The 24028-nt window shown below is 45.8% G+C and overlaps 1 protein-coding gene across 1 annotated transcript; it reads right to left on the reverse strand.

Annotated features, from left to right (window-relative positions):
* Positions 1-10386: 10386 nt before the first annotated feature.
* On the reverse strand, positions 10387-12058 carry gh1 (growth hormone 1). Its single transcript, XM_085272419.1, has 6 exons — positions 11956-12058; positions 11729-11862; positions 11192-11308; positions 10946-11089; positions 10727-10873; positions 10387-10647 (listed from the first exon to the last, which is right to left on the reverse strand). Exons 1-6 carry the CDS (start codon positions 11972-11974, stop codon positions 10585-10587), a joined length of 624 nt encoding a protein of 207 aa, XP_085128545.1. The 5' UTR covers positions 11975-12058; the 3' UTR covers positions 10387-10584.
* Positions 12059-24028: the final 11970 nt, after the last annotated feature.

Here is a 24028-nt window from a genome sequence, read left to right on the forward strand (position 1 = left end):
AGGCCGAGGGGGCGGTGTGGCAGCAATTTTTCACACCAGCCTGTTAATCAACCAAAGACCCAGACAGACTTTTAATTCATTTGAAAGCCTGATGCTTAACATTCTCCACCCCAGCTGTAAACTCAGAAACCAGTCTTACTTGTTATCATCTATCGTCCACCTGGGCCTTACACAGAGTTTGTCTGATTTCTCAGACTTTATATCTAATTTAGTTCTGAGCTCAGATAAAATAATTATTGTGGGTGATTTTAACATCCATGTAGATGCTAAAAATGACAGCCTCAACATGGCATTTAATCTGTTATTAGACTCAATTGGCTTCTCTCAAAATGTAAAAGAACCCACCCACCACTTTAATCACACTCTAGATCTTGTTTTAACATATGGCATAGAAACTGAACATTTAACAGTGTTTCCTAAAAACCCTCTCCTGTCTGATCATTTCCTGATAACATTTACATTTACAATAATTGATTACACAGCGGTGGAGAGTAGACTTTATCACAGTAGATGTCTTTCTGAAAGCGCTGTAACTAAGTTTAAGAATATAATCCACCCACTGTTATCATCTTCAATGCCCTGTACCAACATAGAGCAGAGCAGCTATCTGAACGCTGCTCCAACAGAGGTCGATTATCTTGTTAATAATTTCACCTCCTCACTACGTACGACTCTGGATGCTGTAGCTCCTGTGAAAACTAAGGTCTCTAATCAGAAGTACCTGACTCCGTGGTATAATTCTCAAACACGTAGCCTAAAGCAGATGACTCGTAATCTGGAGAGGAAATGGCGTGTCACAAATTTAGAGGATCATCATTTAGCCTGGAGAAATAGTTTGCTGCTTTATAAGAAAGCCCTCCGCAAAGCCAGAACATCTTACTATTCATCACTGATTGAAGAAAATAAGAACAACCCCAGGTTTCTCTTCAGCACTGTAGCCAGGCTGACAAAAAGTCAGAGCTCTTTTGAGCCAACCATCCCTTTAACGTTAACTAGTAATGACTTCATGAACTTCTTCACAAATAAAATTTTTATCATTAGAGAAAAAATTACCAGTAATCATCCCACAGATGTAATATTATCTACAGCTACTCTTAGTACCATTGATGTTAAGTTAGACTCTTTTTCTCCAATTGATCTTTCTGAGTTAACTTCAATAATTACTTCCTCCAAACCTTCAACGTGTCTTTTAGACCCCATTCCTACAAAACTGCTCAAAGAAGTCCTGCCATTAATTAATTCTTCGATCTTAAATATGATCAACCTATCTCTAATAATCGGCTATGTACCACAGGCCTTCAAGCTGGCTGTAGTTAAACCTTTACTCAAAAGCCATCTCTAGACCCAGCAGTCTTAGCTAATTATAGGCCAATCTCCAACCTTCCTTTCATATCAAAAATCCTTGAAAGAGTAGTTGTCAAACAGCTAACAGATCATCTGCAGAGGTTTATTTGAAGAGTTTCAGTCAGGTTTCAGAGCTCATCACAGCACAGAAACAGCTTTAGTGAAGGTTACAAATGATCTTCTTATGGCCTCTGACAGTGGACTCATCTCTGTGCTTGTCCTGCTAGACCTCAGTGCAGCGTTCGATACTGTTGACCATAATATCCTAATAGAGCGATTAGAACATGCTGTAGGTATTACAGGTACTGCACTGCAGTGGTTTGTATCATATCTATCTAATAGACTCCAGTTTGTGCATGTAAATGGAGAGTCCTCTTCACACACTGAGGTTAATTATGGAGTTCCACAGGGTTCAGTGCTAGGACCAATTCTGTTTACATTATACATGCTTCCCTTAGGCAGCATCATTAGAAGACATAGCATACATTTACACTGCTATGCAGATGACACCCAGCTCTATCTGTCCATGAAGCCAGATAGCACACACCAATTAGTTAGACTGCAGGAATGTCTTAAAGACATAAAGACCTGGATGGCCGCTAACTTTCTGCTTCTTAATTCAGATCAAACTGAGGTTATTGTACTCGGCCCTGAAAATCTTAGAAATATGGTATCTAAGCAGATTCTTACTCTGGATGGCATTACCTTGGCCTCCAGTAACGCTGTGAGGAACCTTGGAGTCATTTTTGACCAGGACATGTCCTTCAACGCACATATTAAACAAATATGTAAGACTGCTTTCTTCCATTTGCGCAACATCTCTAAAATTAGAAATATCCTGTCTCAGAGTGACGCTGAAAAACTAGTTCATGCATTTAATACTTCCAGGCTGGACTACTGTAACTCATTATTATCAGGATGTCCAAAAAACTCGCTGAAAAGCCTTCAGTTAATCCAAAATGCTGCAGCAAGAGTCCTGACAGGGACTAGAAAGAGAGAGCATATTTCTCCTGTTTTGGCTTCCCTTCATTGGCTTCCTGTTAAATCCAGAATTGAATTCAAAATCCTGCTCCTCACATACAAGGTCTTAAATAATCAGGCCCCATCTTATCTTAATGACCTTGTAGTACCATATCACCCTATTAGAGCACTTCGCTCTCGCTCTGCAGGCCTACTTGTTGTTCCTAGAGTATTTAAAAGTAGAATGGGAGGGAGAGCCTTCAGTTTTCAGGCCCCTCTTCTGTGGAACCAGCTTCCAGTTTGGATTCAGGAGACAGACAATATCTCTTTCTTTTTTTTTTTTTTTTTTTAAGATAAGATAAGATAGAACTTTATTAATCCCTCGGGTGGGTTCCTCTGGGAAATTCGACTTCCAAAAAGCAAAGCAACGACCGAAGTTACAGTTACAGAATTGTTATATATATATATATATATATATATATATATATATATATATATGGTTGAAAGCTCCTTACCATGCATGGAGGGTTTCACCCCAAGTCCAGCACCCTGAGGCTGTACGATAAGCGGAAGGAAGGGGGCCGGGGACTGGTGAGTGTCAGCACCACAGTCCAGGATGAGACAACGAACATCCAAGAATACATTGGGAAGATGGCCCCAACTGACCGAGTGCTCAGTGAATACCTCAGGCAGCAGAAACCCAAGAAAGAGGAGGGAGACGAGGAACCATCATGGAAGGACAGGCCCCTGCACGGTATGTACCACCGGCAGATAGAGGAGGTGGCTGATATCCAGAAATCCTACCAGTGGCTGGACAAAGCTGGACTGAAAGACAGCACAGAGGCACTAATCATGGCAGCACAAGAACAAGCTCTGAGCACAAGATCCATAGAGGCTGGGGTCTATCACACCAGGCAAGACCCCAGGTGCAGGCTGTGTAAACATGCCCCAGAGACAATCCAGCACATAACAGCAGGGTGCAAGATGCTAGCAGGCAAGGCATACATGGAACGCCATAACCAAGTGGCCGGCATAGTGTACAGGAACATCTGTGCCGAGTATAACCTGGAAGCCCCGAGGTCAAAATGGGAGATGCCCCCAAGGGTGGTGGAGAATGACCGAGCTAAGATCCTGTGGGACTTCCAGATACAGACGGACAAAATGGTGGTGGCTAACCAACCGGACATAGTGGTGGTAGACAAACAGAAGAAGGCGGCCGTAGTGATCGATGTAGCGGTTCCGAATGACAGCAATATCAGGAAGAAGGAACACGAGAAGCTGGAGAAATACCAAGGGCTCAGAGAAGAGCTCGAGAGGATGTGGAGGGTGAAGGTAACGGTGGTCCCCGTGGTAATCGGAGCACTAGGTGCGGTGACTCCCAAGCTAGGCGAGTGGCTCCAGCAGATCCCGGGAACAACATCGGAAATCTCTGTCCAGAAGAGCGCAGTCCTGGGAACAGCTAAGATACTGCGCAGGACCCTCAAGCTCCCAGGCCTCTGGTAGAGGACCCGAGCTTGAAGGATAAACCGCCCGCAGGGGCGTGCTGGGTGTTTTTTTTTTTTTTTTTTATATATATATATATATATATATATATATATATATATATATATATATATATATATATATATATATATAGACACACACACACACACACACACACACACATATATATAAATACAGAGACAAATATAAATAAAATATACAAAGGGGATAAATAGAATAAATAGGAATAAAAAATAAAAATACAAGTGAATTGCACATTTCAAGTATTGAGTCTATTGCACTGTTGACTATTTACAAAAAGTATTGCATCATCCAGAAGGGCTCCCGCGCTGTCATCGCTGTGGACCGGCTGTACGTGGATGGACAGCTCCACCGCGACCCCAACATCACTCCGTGGCTGTATTAACCTCACACCAGATAAGAATCAGCTACACCATTTCCCTATCCACTCACACTAACTTGCATTAACATCTGTTTAACTTACCAGTATCAAATCGCATCTTAAAGTGTGATTTCATAGCAGAATTAACACCGTCACTCTCCGTCAGTGATTTAATTGGAATGTTTACGTTTTGTTTCTGTTTTTTTTTCTTCTCGTTTTTTTTTTATTTTTTTATTTTTTTATTTTTTCCCCTCCTCTCTTTTCCCCCTCTTGGTTTTATGCTGCTCACCCCTGTCCTTGGTTTCTTTCTTTATTCCTTTCACTGCCTCGATCACCTGCTTCGACACTCATCCACAAACATCCTTTATTTCGACACATACGCACCATGCGCTCAACGGCAGCACATTTACATCAGTCAGACAGCGCACACAGTCGTATAAGATACACACACACACTTAAGCCAAGCCTACTCATATTAGTAACTATGCATACACAAAGTCAGACTCAGGGAGCATCTCGCCACACATTTTTTCTCTCTCTCCTTCTCTTTATTTATGAACAAGTGACGTATTCTCTCCACCTGTCTAAGCGACGCACACAGCATACATCCCTAGTTATACACAAACATCTATGGGTACACTGAGGTTCATTACATGGAATATAAATGGAGCTGGCTCCAGAGAAAAGAGGTTAAAAATATTTAACCAACTCAACATCTCTACTTTCAAGATTAGGCTTAAAACTTTCCTTTTTGCTAAAGTATATAGTTAGGGCTGGACCAGGTGATCCTGAATCCTCCCTTAGTTATGCTGCAATAGACTTAGGCTGCCGGGGGATTCCCATGATGCATTGAGTTTTTCCTTTCCAGTCACCTTTCTCACTCACTATGTGTTCACAGACCTCTCTGCATTGAATCATATCTGTTATTAACCTCTGTCTCTCTTCCACAGCATGTCTTTTATCCTGTCTTCTTTCTCTCACCCCAACCGGTCGCAGCAGATGGCCGCCCCTCCCTGAGCCTGGTTCTGCCGGAGGTTTCTTCCTGTTAAAAGGGAGTTTTTCCTTCCCACTGTCGCCAAAGTGCTTGCTCATAGGGGTCATATGATTGTTGGGTTTTTCTCTGTATCTATGAAGCGCCTTGAGGCGACTTTTGTTGTGATTTGGCGCTATATAAATAAAATTGAATTGAATTGAATTGAATTCTGGGATCTTTGCTCACCGTTCTCATGATCATTTTGACCCCACGGGATGAGATCTTGCGTGGAGCCCCAGATCGAGGGAGATTATCAGTGGTCTTGTATGTCTTCCATTTTCTGATGATTGCTCCCACAGTTGATTTTTTCACACCAAGCTGCTTGCCTATTGTAGATTCACTCTTCCCAGTCTGGTGCAGGTCTACAATACTTTTCCTGGTGTCCTTCGAAAGCTCTTTGGTCTTGCCATGGCGGCGTTTGGAGTCTGACTGTTTGAGGCTGTGGACAGGTGTCTTTTATACAGATAATGAGTTCAAACAGGTGCCATTCATACAGGTAACGAGTGGGGGACAGAAAAGCTTCTTACAGAGGACGTTACAGGTCTGTGAGAGCCAGAGATTTTCCTTGTTTGAGGTGACCAAATACTTATTTTCCACCCTAATTTACGAATAAATTCTTTACAAATCCTACCATGTGAATTCATGGATTTTTTTTTCACATTCTGTCTCTCACAGTTGAAGTGTACCTCTGGTGCAAATTACTGACCTCTGTCATCATTTTAAGTGGGGGAACTTGCACAATCGGTGGCTGACTAAATACTTTTTTGCCCCACTGTATATATATATAATATTCTGTAACTGTAACTTCTGTCGGTGCTGTGCTTTTTGGAAATCGAATTTCCCAGAGGAACCCACCCGAGGGATTAATAAAGTTCTATCTTATCTTATCTTATCTATCTTATCTTATTGTGGTGGTCCCATGATCAAAAGGTCGGGGATTCGAATCCACTGAACGGCTACCCTGAGGTACCCCTCAGCAACATACCATCCCTAGACACTGCTCCCCGGGCACCCGATGGCTGCCCGCTGCTTCACAGAGTGAATGGGTTAAACACAGAGAGGAATTTCCCCACGGGGATCAATAAATGATCCAAGATGGTGGCGCGTGAACAACGCGAGGCTCAGTGTCTCTCCAGAATCTGCTATTTAGCGGTTTTTTATCTACTTTTAACCGGATTATTCGTCCAGAATTGCTGTGCGTTGCTGACCTACAGCAGACAAGAGCTTCTGGACATCTGGACTCACAACTCCAACAGTTTTATCGCCGATCTCCGACTCATCCCAGAGATCTCCAGAACACCGGAGGCTGCCCACTCTCCCCGGCTGGGCGGAAGTGCACGCAGACGGCACCGAGATCGTAAACAAAGGCGAGGTAGGCGCGGAGGGCTACGGGCTAAGCTAAAGCTAACACCACACCGGCTGCCTTTACCCAGTATTTTTCTCGCCAATGTCCATTCTCTGGCAAACAAAATGGATGAGATACGGCTCTCCATCACTAACAACAGACGGATTATGGACTCAAATGTCATGTTTTTCACCGAAACATGGCTGAACAACAGCTGCCCGGACAATGCTATCGAGTTAGCAGGACGCCACACACACCGAGCCGACAGGCTAGCAGATGACTCCGGCAAGACCAGAGGTGGAGGTTTGTGCATTTATATTAACAATGCTTGGTGCATGAACTCCACTACTACTGAGAGTCACTGCTCACCTAATGCGGAGTTTTTAATGGTCAAATGCAGACCTTATTATCTCCCCAGAGAATTCACTTCGATCATACTCACTGCCGTGTATATACCCCCCGACGCTAATGCTAGGTTGGCCATGAAAGAACTTTCTGCAGCCATTAACAAACACCAGAATAAACACCCCGAGGCTGCTTTTATTGTTGCTGGCGACTTCAACCACACCAACTTAAAGACAGTCCTCCCAGATTCCACCAACATGTCTCCTGCCACACCAGAGGAGACAAAACTTTAGACCATGTGTATTCCAACCTGGCTGGAGCCTACAAAGCCACACCCCTCCCCCACATTGGACAATCGGACCATCTCTCCCTGTTCCTCACACCTCGGTATTCACCACTCATCCAACGTGTGAAACCTGCTGTGAGGACAATTAAAGTGTGGCCAGAGGGGACAGACGCAGTGCTCCAGGACAGATTTAAAAACACAGACTGGAATATGTTCACCCACACAGACCTGGACCAGTACGCCTCATCTGTACTGGATTACATCTCCAAAACCACAGACAGTGTCACCACCCAGAAACGGATCACCATGTACCCCAACCAGAAGCCTTGGATGAACCGGGATGTTCGTCTCCTCCTGAAGGCCCGCAACACTGCCTTTAGGTCAGGAGATGCACACGCCTACAGTACAGCCAGGGCTAATCTAAAGAAGGGCATCAAAAAAGCCAAACACCATTACAAAAAGAAGGTAGAAGAACACTTCTCCAACTCCAACCCCCGACGCATGTGGCAAGGACTCCAGACCATCACAGACTACAGGACCACCAAACCCTCCCCCGCATCCTCTGATGTCTCCTTCCTCAACGAGCTCAACAACTTTTATGCTCGTTTTGAGCGAGGGAACCCCACAACCACAACCAAAGCAGACATGACGCCAGACCACCAACCTATGACTCTCTCCCCCACCGATGTAGGAGCGGTGCTGAGCAGGATCAATGTCCACAAGGCTGCAGGCCCTGATGGCATCCCCGGGCGTGTTCTCAGAGCGTGTTCTGGGGAGCTTGCAGGAGTGCTCACAGACATATTCAATCTGTCCTTGGCCCACGCTGTGGTACCGGCCTGCTTCAAATCCACCTCCATCGTCCCGATACCCAAAAACTCCAACCCATCTTGCCTCAATGATTACCGCCCAGTAGCACTCACCCCCATCATCACTAAGTGCTTAGAGCGACTGGTCCTAGCACACTTCAAATCCTGTCTCCCCCCCACCCTGGACCCCCACCAATTCGCATACCGCCGGAACAGGAGCACAGAGGATGCAGTCTCCATCGCACTGCACTCTGTCCTCTCACACCTGGACAACAACAACAACACCTACGCCAGAATGCTGTTTATAGACTTCAGTTCAGCATTCAATACAATCCACCCCTCACAACTCATCAGGAAACTGACAGACCTGGGTATCAGTTCCCTCATCTGCAAATGGTTACTGGACTTCCTGACCAACCGCCCCCAACATGTCCGGCTGGATAACCGCTGCTCATCTAACATCACAATGAACACCACAAGGCTGTGTGATGAGCCCTTTCCTCTACTCCCTCTTCACCCACGACTGCAGACCTGCTGATGGTTCCAACACCATCATTAAGTTTGCAGATGACACCACGGTGATTGGCCTCATCAGTGACAACGATGAGGCCGCTTACAGGGAGGAGGTGGATCGTCTGGCTGAGTGGTGCGACAGAAACAACCTGCTGCTTAACATCCACCCATCCACATTAAGGGGACGGCTGTGGAGCGTGTGAGCAGCTTCAAGTTCCTGGGAGTCCACATCTCCGAGGATCTCACCTGGACGACCAACTGCTCCAAGCTGGTCAAGAAGGCTCACCAGCGCCTCTTCTTCTTGAGGACTCTGAGGAAGAACCACCTGTCCTCAGACATCCTGGTGAACTTCTATCGCTGCACCATCGAGAGCATCCTGACCAACTGTATAACAGTCTGGTACGGGAACTGCTCTGCCTCGGACCGGAAGGCGTTGCAGAGGGTCGTGAAAACTGCCCAGCGCATCGCCGGAGCACCACTTCCTGCCATAAAAGACATCTACAGGAAGCGGTGTCTGAAAAGGGCTGGGAAAATCATCAAAGACCCCAGTCACCCATCACATGGACTCTTCACCCTCCTGCCCTCTGGGAGGCGCCACAGGAGCCTCCGGACTAAGACCACCAGGTACCGGAACAGCTTCTTCTCCACAGCTGTCAGACTCCTGAACTCTGCCTCCTGACATCTGACCCACGTTAAACTCATGGACTGAACATACACACACCCACAATGGACAACTGTACCCTCAAACACACAATAATAACATGGACTGAACCACCACTCACAACCACTAGCACTTTATATAGCCTCTGTAGAAACTATCTACACCCTCACTTATCTTAACTGCACTACTGTATAGCTCTGTGTAAATAATCATTCTGTACATTCAATAATCTTTAATCCTACAACTGTTTACAACTTGCATAGTTCCCATTTCTGTATAGCTGTATATCCCAGATTCTGTAAAGTTATTTATTTCATATTCTGTATAGTTTTTCATATTTATATCCTGTTCATATCCTGTACATAGCTTGTACTCACTACAGCCTGTACATACTTATAGTTATAGAATATTCACAACATACTTCATACCGTGTACATTATAACATACCATAATAGACCCATTTCTGTAATATACTCACATATCTATATTATTGCTAATATATATTGTAATATATCTATATCACTAAAGCACTTCTGGATGGATGCAAACTGCATTTCGTTGCCCTGTACCTGTGCATGTGCAATGACAATAAAGTTGAATTCTATTCTATTCTATTCTAAAGTATACATTATTATTATTACTATATAACTTTGATTTTGTCAGTATTTATCATTTCTAGTCTTTTGGTTTTATTGCTGGTGTTCTTAATATTCTGGTTTTTGTCTGTTCCATGGTTGCTTGGTCTCCCCTGTCAGTTGTATAAATGTATGCTATGTCTTCTAATGATGCTGCCTAAGGGAAGCATGTATAATGTAAACAGAATTGGTCCTAGCACTGAACCCTGTGGAACTCCATAATTAGCCTCAGGGTGTGAAGAGGACTCTCCATTTACATGCACAAACTGGAGTCTATTAGATAGATATGATACAAACCACTGCAGCACAGTACCTGTAATACCTACAGCATGTTCTAATCGCTCTAATAGGATATTATGGAGTATCGAACGCTGCACTGAGGTCTAGCAGGACAAGCACAGAGATGAGTCCACTGTCAGAGGCCACGAGAAGATAATTTCTAAGCTGAAGTGTTCGAGTCAGTTTTTCTGCCATCGATATGGACCTCAGCTTACGTCAGCGTGTGTTTCTGTGTAAGAAGTCACAGCATAAAGAATAAATCCCCCAAATAAACCAGAAAGAACAGACTACATATAAATGCAACACATTTATTTCACAGAATGACATCATTTCCTGTTCACACCTTGCATCACAGTTATGTCAGAAAAACTTACGATGTCATGATTACCACTGCTATTATTATGCTATTGCTAATGCTAACACATGTAAGCAGAGTTTGCTAACATGAGGGCGGGGCTACAGAGCAAGTATCAGTATCAATATCAGGTGGAGTTACAGAGTGCAGTTTGCTTCCGGAGAGAGTCGACATTTAGCCACCGTCAGGTAGGTCTCCACCTGTAACACAAATGTCATCTTCACCATCATTACATCATTGTCATCATCACAGTGACATCACCATTATCCACTGCCTCACCTTGTGCATGTCCTTCTTGAAGCAAGCTAGCAATTCATAAGTTTGTCTCAGTGATTCGTTGCCTCCCAGACTTTGATAATAGTTTCCGTAAGGAGCGTGCTGGAGGGCGTCGCTGTCAGGATAATTCTCTGCTTCATCCTGATTGGCCTGTAGGGTCAGGTGGTTAGTTGCATTGGTACCATACATGGAGCAATATGTTTGTGGAATTTATCTTCTCACCCTGATCAGCAGCAAGATTCCCGTTTTAAGCTCAGACAGCCTTGGTGAAATCTGGTTCCTCAGAGAGGAACCTCCAGAGAGAGAGCGACTGGGAAACTCCCAGGACTCGACCAGTCGATAGGAGATCGACAGCAGCTTCAGGACCTGTGACCCATCAATAAGCAGACAACAGCTTCAGAAGATTTGCGCATGTGTAGTACTGTGTACTGCTGTGCAGTGTTGCGTAGTACTGTGTAGTTTAATGACCGAGCTGCGCTGCGTCTCGTGTTTGTCAATCGGGCTGATGATGTAATCAGAGTTGCAGAAATCCTGCAGGAAGATCTTGTTGAGCTGACGCTGCTCCTCTGTCTGCAGAGAGCTCTCCTATGACACACAAAAATACACAGGTACATACAAAAATACAAAAAATACACAGGAATACCCGTGTTTTATTCCAATGTTAGTTCTGACAGCAAATTTTAATATCGTTTCATAATTCTTAACTGAATATCCTGAGATTATAGCTGACTGTGACTAAAATGTAAAGTGTAAACGTCTGCTGTGTTTTTACCAGTGACAGTTCACAAAGTGTCTCAGTTCCCTTGACATCAAATCTGAAGTGTGTCCATATGTCTGTGTGCATCTAAACTCACTGCACACGTTGAATATGCAGAACATTTTGTTGAACACATTTTGAACATAGTTTCTGTCCTGTGCATTACATTTAGTCTTTTTCAGAAAGAAGAAAGATTGTTGATGAAGGTATTGGTGAACTCTTGTCTGTCTGAGCTACTGCAGGCTTACAAAGTCCGAGAAGAGTCTCTGGGCGAGCAGGTGCAGGTGCGTGACTCTGTTGACTGCAATGGAGAACAAACGCTGGCTGTCTGTGATCTGCTGAGAGGAGACGCCCAAACACACGACCGACAGCAGGAGGACGACTGACAGACAGACAGTTTCAGACTTTGTTAAACATCGGTTTACTTTGCATAAAGCAGCGGCCCCTTCTCGTGGTGGAAGCCCAGATGTCTTACCCGAGTCCATGGCTGGCATCAGTTCAGGCTCTGTTTGCGGCTCAGACGATTATGATGTGAGTCGGTGGTTCTGATGTTTTCAGCTCAGAGTTTTTGCTTTTATAGTTGAAAACTAGATGTTTAAATTCATCAGGAGAAATGTGATGCAAGCAAACATGTGTGCCTAAGTCTAATTAACATTAACACCTCAATCATCATATTGATGCTACATGAAAAACACACCGCTGGTGACTAAAGTGCTTTGACATCCAACATGTTTGTTCAGAATCAGAATACTTTATTGATCCCTGGGGGAAATTATTTTTTGTTACAGTGCTCCATTATAAACCAACATTAAGACAAGACAGACAATACACTAAGAATAGTACAATATATACATATATATACATACATACATAAGTCACTCATAAATAAATAGCTGAAAAAGAAAGAAAAAGAAATTAATTAATTAATTAAGTTAATACTTAAAAGGAGATCTAATGTAAAGTTTTTTAAGAACTCCAAAATATTTATATCAAATCAAATTTTTCAGGTGAAAAGATTTTATTCGAGCTTTAATCCACACAGAAGTCACTTCGAACTCCACGTGTTGAGTCTGGCCAGAAATGTTCACACCGACAGTTTGACATTTGTTCAGGTTTTCATGATGACAGACAGTAGTGCTCGCTTTGATGACTCACAATCACCTGTTGTTGACTGAACATTCAGTCATTAAACTAAATTCTGAAATAAAGGTTGACACAATTTAACATTCATGCTTTATCAGTTGGACCTGCAAACACTTTAATGAAACTTACATTAAAGTGTAGCTATTTCATAATTCAAAGTTCCTTCTCCCCATTCTGTTCCTCAGGTGTCATATCACACTGGGCCGAGCCATGGACACATTTACAGGTGAAATCAGTCACATGATGGAGAATCAAGTACACTAGATATAATTAAAACCACAAAGTAAAACTTATGTGTGCTACGTTCAATCCATAGTTCCTGCTGATGCTGATAAGCTTTTGATGTGTACTGGACTAAAGCCTAAAGTCAGCAGTGTTACCATTACAGCAACATGATTGTGTTTAATAATGAGGATAATTCATTGGGAGACCCCCCCTCAGATGCCATTGTGATCATGAACGACTCTGTGATGAAGAATTGATCAAATCTGAAAGTTCGAAAGATGTATTTGTCACGGCTGCCGATGGCGAGCCGTGTGGAGTTGGAAGAAGGACCCAAGATGCAGGCAGTGGATGAGATACCAGTGGTTTTATTTACAGAGGTGTAGTGGCAAACAAACAGTGGGGCATAACAAATAACTAAAGACACCTAAACTGGGAGGACTAAAAATAACAGACCTGGGAGCATACGACAACGGGATGAGAAGCAGAGAGGACCAGGACCAGGTGGAACACAGGGCGACAGACTGACACGGAGTTACACAGACGAACCGGCAACAGGCAGGAGAACACACAGGGCTTAAATACACACACCAGTAATCAGGGGATGAGAGACAGGAGGGCAACACAGCTGGGAGGAATCTGGGCTGACGGGACAGGGGAAACGTAAACTGATCACACTCACATACGACACGGACCTTCACAATAAAACAGGAAACTCAGACACATGGAACCAGACAAGACATTGAACTAAACAGACAGATTCACAAACAGATGGGGTAACACCATAGACAGACAGATACAGACGCAGACTCAGAGGCAGACCGAATATAACACAGAACTTAAACAATCATCATCTAAAAAATGATAACAAACTAAAAGCGCTGGGTCACCGACCCAGGACCATGACAGTATTTAAAACTTGCACAGCGACATCAGCAAACATCAGCCTGCATCGAGGGTGAAGCACTGAAAACTTTCTATAGCACGATTCTGTCTCCATACGGCCTGTGCCTGCTCCCATCATCTCAAAAAAAAGAGTAAAGAATAAAAAATCTGCACCAGATAGTAAAACAGTTAAATGTAGACGAGCAATTCGCTCTCTCAGGTGTGGGTTTCTGTCTTACCTGTGGCTTTCCTGCTCTCATTTTCTCCTCACTTGGCATGCCATCTATAGTCCGGTTTGAGACCCTTCCTAGACGCCTTAACGCCCACTCACATTCTGTGCTATTTGACCTCAGTAAGTCACATAACAGGGTGGGTCTAGGTCTCACAAACTTGGCTGATAGTGACCCACTCCTGTTTTCAAACCTTGGCTCATGTGATTAGATAGGTGATCAATAGTGGGTCAGCGACCCCTTAAGGATTCTCCCAATGGGACTAAAAATTTTGTGAGTCTACACCAGTTGGTCTTTGAACTGAAGAAGCTTCTCGGATGAAACATATTCAAGAACCTTAAAGAAGTCCAGATGCTTTTCTTTCCAAACTCCTTTGATAACCATGACCTGGATGACTGAGAACCTTCACAGAAAGCTTCCTAGGATATTTAAAAGAAGATTCGGAGCCAGATATGCTGCAATAGGTTTAGTTGTCTGTAGGTTTCCCATGCACTGGGTGCATCTTCTGCACCCAGCTTTTTCACTCCTGATGTGTTTAATCATGAGTTATTAATACTCTGGCTCTCTTCCACAGCGTATCTTTGTTCTTTCTTCCTCCTGTGCTTTTGTTCAGCAGCTGCATTGATGGTGGAAGATGATTTGGATCCCAGTGAATGGATATAAAAAGACGTAGAAAGGAGAAAATCTTGTGCAGTCTCCATATGAAATGTGCTTGAAGTTGTAGAAAGTCTTTCTTTAAACTAAGAACCATGTGTGTATTGTAAATGTTTCCTCTAAGCTGCGCACGTGCGCAATTGCGCACTGCTGTCACGGTCTCTGCACACAGAAAATCTGCGATGCCACCTTATCCCATAGTCCAGCCAATGATGGGATTCACATTCGTATATACGCAGCTAATCAACGTGGTTGACAGGCTATGACAGCGTCCTTATGTGCCGACACCGGTGTTTTAGCGAGCAAAGCGGCTGATGTGGAGTGAAGCCACGTTAATGACAACGTGTACAACCATTGGAGATGTGAGCAGGACAGACGGATCAACTGACGGACAAAGTGTGGACTTTATACCAGTTTTTAAATTGTGTTGATCGGCCACGTAAAACCAGAGTTATGATAAAATATCTGCAATGTTTGTTTTTCTTCCTGAATACTGTCGTTGTTTATATTTACTGCGGGAAGAAACGGTAAAAACGGCGTTTTATAAGGAAAACGCTTGAAAGCCTGTGAGCAAAAACAAAACCAAAAAACCCCGCCCTTTCCTATTGGTGGAAAAATGTACCATGTGGACCAATCAAAAAATGATATGGCAACATGACATTTAGTTGTTTAGGAAGGGGGAAGTTTTAGGAGTGACGGCGGTGTTTTGAGATGTGAGAGATTTGCGACGTTTAACGCAAATCTTGCATCAGCAACTCAGCATCACTCTGAGACAGGATGTTTCTAACTTTAGAGATATTATGCAAATTGTCATGGTCCTGGGCCGGGTTGGCCCAGTATTCTAAGTTCTCTTGTATTTTTGTATTCAGTTCCCTGTTTAGGTTCTGTTTCCGGAGTTGCCCTGTTATGTTGTTCCCTGTGTGCTTTCCCTTTGTGACTCTCACCCCCTGTGTGCCCCTCTATGTATTCATGAGCCCTTGTCCCCTTTCGTGTTTTATTCCATGTTTTCCCCAGCCTGTTATGTCTATGTTCTCCCCGTGCTCTCTCCTCCTGTCTGAACCTCTGTGTACTTCCTGTTTGACTCTGCCCGTCTCCCGTCAGTATTATGTTCACCCCGCCCTGTCTCGTTATGGTTATCTGTGTCAGCTGTGTTCCCCGTGTGTTCCCACTTTCCTCGTTAACCCTCTGTGTATTTCTGTCTGCGTCTCCCTCTGTTCGGCGTCGCGTTCTCCCTCATTGCTGTGTGGATTCCCTGTGTCTCCCTACGAGTGTTAGTTTATTGATTCCCAGTTTAGTTGAGTTCTGTATTTCCTATGTTCTGCCTGTCAGCAATAAAGCTGCTTTTGAGTTCATCCCCGTGTTTGTGAATCTTGCGATTGGGTCCTCCTCCCGCCTGCCACACAGCCGATCCATGACAGAAGAACGCGACCATGACATGGACCCAGCGATTCACAACCCCTCCGCTGACCTCTGGGAGGATCTGATTTATACAGTGGAGTATCACTGTCAGGAGTGGGTGGCGCTGCCCGAGGGTGAGTACCGGGAGACCGTAGCCGTCCGTCTACAGCGGATGGTGTCCGGACTCCCGTGGCTATTCGGCGCGCTCCACCCCCACATCCAGGACTTCCTCGTCTCCACTGTAGGCGTCCTCCCGGAGCAGTCGCTCCTGTACGAAGAGCCGGAGGATGTTCAGCCCGGCCTGCTGACGGATTCGCGGCCCAGCTCGTCTCCTCCCCCTTCCCGGAGAAAACGGCATCCCCGCCGTCGCCGTTCCCGAGCAGCGGAGCAGTTTTCACCCCTGGGAGAGAGTGACCGTGTGTCACACTCTCAGCCCGAGCCTTCGGATCCCGGACTCCATAACTCATGCACAATCGTGAGTGGCGCTGTTTTTTTGACACCGGACTTGGATAATTCTGTTCCCTTTTTTTTGGACTCCAGGGACACTATACAGCGAGGCACCTCCGTGCCCGATCATTCACCTGGTGCTCTCGCTGGTAACCCCTGTGTTTTTGAGCCCTCTGATTCAGGAAACGCTCGCAGCGTTTCCTTTGGTTTAGCAGATATGACGGTGTCACCCGTGGAGGTAACTGAACCTAAGACTGTTATTTCTCACCAGACTCATCTACACACTGCTACTAGCATTGTAGCCCCGCAGAACTGTGTTACTCCGCCCTTGGACTCTAGGGTTTCCCGGTCAGAGTTCAGCCATACACCGGTAGCATCATTAGCTCTAGATATAACAGTGCATGCTGAGGAGCACAAACCATCAGAGACTATGTGTTCTATAGCTAATGCTCCTCCTAGTGACTGTTTCATGTTCCAGCCTATTTTGTCTTTAGACATTCCTGATATTTCTCAGCCTACTCCTCAACCAGCCACTGCCTTCGCGGCTCCTCAGAGAGTTACTAAGAACAAGACCTGTGTTGCTGAGCCAGCCAACTTAACATCTACGCTTAGCGTTCTGCCTGAGCCAGGTGACACAGAGACTAGTAGCCATTCCTCTGCCATGAACAGTGTAATCTTTAAACCAGCTCTTGTATCTGTGACTCCCAGTGTTGCTCCTTCAGTTTCTCAGGCTGTGGTTTTTTCTGTGCCACAACTTGAAAGTGCTAACTCGGACGCTACCTGTGTAAACCCACCTCCTCTCATGCCTGCTAGGCAGGAAACTGCTTCTGTTTTTCCTTGTGGACTCCTTGAGACTGTGTATTCAATGCCTGCTAAGGTTAAGAGCCGCAAGGTTTCATCTGCCATACAGAGACTGGCAAAAGATCTTAGTTTGAGCACTGCAGAGCTGTTTGCACAGGTTAACTTTTCTGTTCCCCGGTCATGTCAGTCTAACTCTGTGCGCCGTGCTTTTCAGCCAGGTTTTATGGACTCTATGTGCACTTCGTCTCGGGCTACATCCTGTACGACTGTGTGTAGTGTTGTCTCACATTCAGGTTGTCCAGACGCTGCTTGTGTGAGGTCTCCAGTACCTGTGGCTGCTCCTAGACTCACTCCTTCTAAAACTGCTAATTATGACATGGACAACTTAAGTACAGCAGAGATACTAGAACCAGCCCACCATGAGTCTCTGTTTACTGACACTGTATTTGACTCCAACAACTTAGTTCACCCAGTCACTGTTTCTGTTCCTATGTGTCGCTCTCCACCTCCAGTTCCTACAACCAGGGCAGCGCGGGCCCAGCTTTCCCTTGCACCCGTATCAGCTCCTCGGGTGAGGGTGGCTGAGGTCCAGCTGGTCCCTGCTCCTATCCCCAGCCTGGCAGAGGCTCCGTTCGTCCCGGCACCCGTACCTACCCCTCGGGTGGGGTTGATGGACATTCAGCCGTCACCTCAACCACAAGCGCACCTACCACTACACCTGGCATCCCTGTCCACAACGCAGTCTGTAGCTCAGTCATTAGCACAGTTTCTTGTTTTGTCACCAGTCCAGACTTTGGCACAGTTAGCAGCTCATTTACCCGCTCAGTCATCCGCTCCGTTGTCACCTCAGTTTCTTCCATTGCTTGTTCAGTTCTTAGCTCAGTTAGTAACTTTGTTTCCTGATCAGTCAGTAGTTCAGCAACTCGTCCAGTCACCGCCATCCTCTGCTAGAAGCTCTTGTGAGCTCACTCAGCCAGTTGAGGACAGCGTCGTGCTGACAAAGCTTGGACAGACTGTTAGCCCTGCACAGCCCCAGCCGTTGCCTTCTAAGCCGACTGCGCGCCCTGTGCAGCCACAGTTAGCGTCCCCTCAGCCAGAAGTCTCTGCACCAGCTGGCTCTGCACCTGTCTCCGCTGGGGGTTCAGGAGGACCCCTCCAGCCGCTCCTCGTCTCCGCTGGGGGTTCAAGAGAACCTCTCCCGCACCTCGTCTCCGCTGGTGGCTCTGCTCAGCCCGGCCAGCACCTCCTCGTCTCCGCTGGAGGGTCCGAGGGGCCCGTTCAGCCTCCTGTCTCCGCTGGAGGGTCCGAGGGGCCCGTTCAGCCTCCATCAGCCTCTGCAGCATCGCCTGGCCCAGCCTCAGCCTCTGCAGCATCGCCTGGCCCAGCCCCAGAGTCTTCGTCCTCGCCTGGCCCAGCCTCAGAGTCTTCGGCTTCTGCTCCTCCTGGTCCAGCTTCAGCCTATGCTTCGTCTGGTCCTGCCTCGTCTGGTCCTGTGCCCACCGGGCCTCGGCCAGTACGCCTGACACTGGAGAGCCGCCGCTGCCTTCCGCGCGGCCGGCCCCCTGAACTGCTCCGCCTCCTTCGCCGCCGCCGCTGCCTTCCGCGCGGCCGGCCCCCTGAACTGCTCCGCCTCCTTCGCCGCCGCCGCCGCTGCCTTCCGCGCGGTCGGCCCCCTGAACTGCTCAGTCTCCTTCGCCGCCGCTGCTGCCTTCCGCGCGGTCGGCCCCCTGAACTGCTCAGTCTGCTCCTTCGTCGCCGCCGTTGCCTTCCGCGCGGTCGGCCCCCTGAACTGCTCAGTCTGCTCCTTCGTCGCCGCCGTTGCCTTGCGCACGGCCGGCCTCCGGACCAGCTCTGTTACCTGTGCCATCCGCCTGGTCGGCCCCCCGACCGTGTGACCCATGAACTTTTGTGCCGGTGGGCTCTGGGTCGGCCCCCTGAACTTTATTTGGACTGTGGTCTTGTGCTCCTGTGTTTTCTGTTGTTCGTTTTTGTTTCCTGTTTTGGGCTGTCTGGGGCCAGCCCTTGTGGGGGCGGTGATGTCATGGTCCTGGGCTGGGTTGGCCCAGTATTCTAAGTTCTCTTGTATTTTTGTATTCAGTTCCCTGTTTAGGTTCTGTTTCTGAAGTGCCCTGTTATGTTGTTCCCTGTGTGCTTTCCCTTTGTGACTCTCACCCCCTGTGTGCCCCTCTATGTATTCATGAGCCCTTGTCCCCTTTCGTGTTTTATTCCATGTTTTCCCCAGCCTGTTATGTCTATGTTCTCCCCGTGCTCTCTCCTCCTGTCTGAACCTCTGTGTACTTCCTGTTTGACTCTGCCCGTCTCCCGTCAGTATTATGTTCACCCCGCCCTGTCTCGTTATGGTTATCTGTGTCAGCTGTGTTCCCCGTGTGTTCCCACTTTCCTCGTTAACCCTCTGTGTATTTCTGTCTGCGTCTCCCTCTGTTCGGCGTCGCGTTCTCCCTCATTGCTGTGTGGATTCCCTGTGTCTCCCTACGAGTGTTAGTTTATTGATTCCCAGATTAGTTGAGTTCTGTATTTCCTATGTTCTGCCTGTCAGCAATAAAGCTGCTTTTGAGTTCATCCCCGTGTTTGTGAATATTGCGATTGGGTCCTCCTCCCGCCTGCCACACAGCCGATCCATGACACAAATGCAAACAGCAGCCCTACATATTTGATATTCACATTGGAGGATATCCTGTTAAAAACGACTGTGGGATTCATTTGGAAAAATAAGGCAGGCTTTATTTATCTGTTGGACTTTTGGTGCCAGGGGATACAAAATGTCCAAACTTCTTGTTTTAATGTTGAGCTGGTCCTTTTTGTTTGATTATCTAACAGACGATTTTCCTGGACACACAGAGAGTCTGATGGTCCAAAACAGAAAAATTATCAGAGAAAATAGTTAAAGATCCCAGCCCTCTGTCTCTATGAGGAAGCTAGTGTTTCAGATCTCCTTCTTCCGTTGGTGTAGTCTTTAGGTTTCAGCGCAGGGATAGGTTTTTTTAGCTTGTCAAATGCTGCATGTAAACTTCCTCTAAAGAAAAAAAACTGAAGATCTTTATTTTCCCTGAAGAACTGAGGCAGAACTTTAACCTGAACAGAAAACACTTTTAAAGTTTCTCAGGTCAGCCATTTATCAAATTAACATTTTTCTGATGATGATTTTTTTTGTAATTAAAGTTTTTTTTATTATTTTGGACATTTAAAAAAACATAACAACCCAAAAACAACAAAAAACACTGTCACGGTCGGACGGCCCTTTCCGGACGACCCTGCTTGTGTTTATGTTTTCTGTATATGTGTTTGCTTCTCCCTCCCTGGCCCTCGGGGTTGTTTACGGAAGTGCGCGCCGTGGGAGAGGCGTGTCCTGGCGACTGTCGTCATTGGGAGTCCCTCTTCGCTGTTGCCGGCCCACCTGCAGCTGATTACCTGACCAGTGGTTGGTAATCATTCCTCCAGGCTAGAAAGGGGTATTTAACCTGGACTCACGGCGACAGTCGACGTGGGATTATTACTCCGAACTGGTATAGTCTGTGCGAGCAGTGTGAGTGTGTTATTCGGCTAGCGTGTGGCTAACGCTGGATTTTCCTTCTTCCTCCAGGAGGGGCGAGCGGAGAAGCGAGTTGGGGAGCACACACACTAAGGGAGTTACTACACGGAACGCACTGGGAGCAAGGGACGAGCACGATTGGAAAATTGCACTTTTGAATGGATTGTTGGACTTGTCTGTTTCACTGTAAATAAACGCACTGTGTTTCTGTGAGCAAGAACCGCGCCTGGGTCCCTCTTTTCCGTGACAAACACATTCAGTGAAGAAATAAAAAATAACAATAAATAAATAAGAAGATAAGATAAAACTTTATTAATCCCTCGGGTGGGTTCCTCTGGGAAATTCGGTTTCCAAAAGCACAGCACCGACAGAAGTTACAGAGCGTGAGCAGAATATTATATATATATACACACATATATAAATATAGAGACATATATAAATAAAATATACGAAGGGGATAAATAGAATAAATAGGAATGAAAATAAATATACAAGTGAATTGCACATTTCAAGTATTGAGGTCTATTGCACCTGTGACGGCCAGTGGGCTGGCCTTGTGTTTTGCTTTTTCTTTTACCTGTTTCTTGCAGGTAGGTGGAGCTGACCCAATTAGTGATGCAGCACACCTGAGAGGCCAGTCCCAGTGGTGGCTGGCTTTGACGCTCTCTCTGGCACTTGTCATGCTCATTTGGAAGTTTCAGTTATGGCTGTTATGTCCTTTAAATTGTGTTTAAGTTGCTTTACCTTATTTTCATTAAATATGTCTTACAGCCTTTAAAAGCCTGTGTGTGGTCTCCCATTTGTTTGTCACTTCCTATGAGCCGGGTTGTGACAAATGGGGGCTCGTTTGGGATCGTCTGTCTGTCTTGGCTAGGACTTGCCTGGTAGGCAATTATTGAGTTGATTGCTGATCAGTTTGGTTATTTGTGGTGCTTTGATAATCTGGGTCTGCTGTGTATTGTGTTTGGGAGGCCATTTGGTTAGGCAGATTGAGTGGAGGCAGTCATGTTAATACTGTTGTTTGCTGTAGACTTAAGTTTACTGGAGCTAGTGTTGATGTGCTGTCTTGTGTCAACTTTGGAGCGTATGAGCTGTGTTGATTATTGAATATGCAAAGTTGAAATCAGTGCTTTCCCTGTTAGGTTGAAGGAGTGTTTCTCTCGAGAATCATTCACTGAAATTTCTGTTGCGGTGAACACGGTTAGAGCCGTTGTCTCGGGAGCACGTCCCCAGGATTGAGGGGGTCGCTGTTTCTGCAGTTGCCTTTCTCTTTCTGGCGGTTTTTAGTGCATAAGTACCCACCGTAAGTAACTGCATGAAGACTAGGCTTTAGTTAAGTAGATTTGGTTAGGCAGTTAGTGGGAAAGTGCTGTTTTAAATTGCATGTCGAGAATCAATACTTTGCTGTTATGGCTACTGTTGATGCTTTTGTTCAGTCTCCATCGGAGGAACTTTTGAATAGTTGTACTAAAGAACAACTCTTGAAGCTTGCTGAACATTACGATGTCGACGTTGGAGATAAACAGTTGAAAGATGCGATTAAAGGAGTGTTAAAGGCTGCATTAGTAAAGAAAGTCGTGTTGCCAGGTAAAATGAAAACTTTAGTGGCTGAGGTTGATCAGTCTGTGGTCTCAACTGCCGTTGCTTTGACTTTTGAGCAGCAAAAGGAGTTGTCTCTTTCCATTTGTAAGAGTAACAAGCTGAGCATTGAGAAAGAACGTGTAAGGCATTCTTTAGAAAAGGAAAAGTTGGAGTTAGAGCAGTATCGGTTAGACCTAATCAAAGTGGGCAAGTTATCAGGTGGTGTTGAGGCTAAAGAGTCTTCTCCACAAGGAGTTGAAACTTTTGATGTGCATAATTTGCGCTTGGTGCCGAAATTTGATGAAAGAGAGCCAGATGCTTTTTTTCCCTTTTTGAACGCATTGCCGAATTGAGGGGATGGCCAGAAGCTGACTGTGTGATTATGTTACAGTCTGTTTTGACTGGAAAGGCTCAGGAAGCTTATTCAGCACTCAGTGCAGTTGATTGTCGGAGTTTTGCTACTGTGAAAGATGCAGTTCTGAGGGCGTATGAGTTGGTACCAGAAGCTTACCGCCAACGTTTCAGATCATGGAGGAAGTCTGATACGCAATCGCATATAGAATTTGCGAGGGATTTAACTAAACACTTCAACAGATGGTGTTTGGCACTGGGAGTGACAACTTTTCAGGATTTATGTGAGTTGATGGTATTGGAGCAGTTTAAAGAGTGTGTTCCTCCTGTGGTTGCCACTTATATTGCCGAACGGGAAGTGACAACAGTTTCTGACGCTGCTAAATTGGCTGATGAATATATCTTGGCACATAAGGGGCAGGTTGGTAGAAACTGTTTTTCAGTTGGTGCTCCCGCTAGAGCTTTTGGTCAAACTAAGTTTATGTCATCGGACCCTGCGAAGGCCATTGGTGGTGTGAAGCCCAGTAAGTTTGGTCAAGCATGCAACTACTGCCATGGCGATGGACACTGGAAAGCAGAATGTCCCTTGTTGAAAAGCAAGTTGGCGCGTACAGGCAAACAGGTTAAGCCTGCGGCTCTTACAATTCCTGCACGGGAAAATTCAGTAGTCTCTCGGGAGACGCCAGTTTCGACTAAGTCTGACTCAGAGAGCTATTCGGGGTTTGAGGATTTTGTGTCAGATGGGGTTTGTATCACTCCCGGGTGATGTTCATAAAGTTCCTGTAAAGATTTTGCGTGACACAGGAGCGAAGGATTCTTTTATCTTGGCCTCCGTGTTGCCATTTTCACAGGTTACTAATACTGGTGAGTGCGTGCTTGTTCAAGGCATGGGTTTAACCACTATCTGTGCTCCATTGCATAAAGTCAGGCTGTCATGCAGTTTTGTGGATGATATCATCTGCCTTGGTGTTCGTCCTGCTTTGCCACTTGAGGGCGTACATGTGATTTTGGGGAATGATTTGGCTGGAAATCGAGTCTGGGCTGACAGTTCTTTACCTGTTAAATCTAGAGTTCTGAATGAGTCCCATGAGTGTGAACAGGGTTTTTCTGACTTTGCAGCTTGTGCTGTTACGAGGGCTGCAGCTAAAAGGGATGCAGAGCCTGTAACTCAAGCAGAAGAGTGTCAGGTTGAACCAGATTTGATTGTTCCTGAACATTTGTCAGTTTCCCAGCAAGAGTTAATTCAGGCACAGCGTGCTGATGCTTCACTGACTGAGCTGTTTCAC

This window comes from Mchenga conophoros, linkage group LG4, assembly GCF_057382185.1.
Source record: "Mchenga conophoros isolate Kocher_MC1m ecotype Shallow Benthic linkage group LG4, M_conophoros_male_GT1.1, whole genome shotgun sequence".
In the NCBI taxonomy this organism is placed as follows: Eukaryota; Metazoa; Chordata; class Actinopteri; order Cichliformes; family Cichlidae; genus Mchenga; species Mchenga conophoros.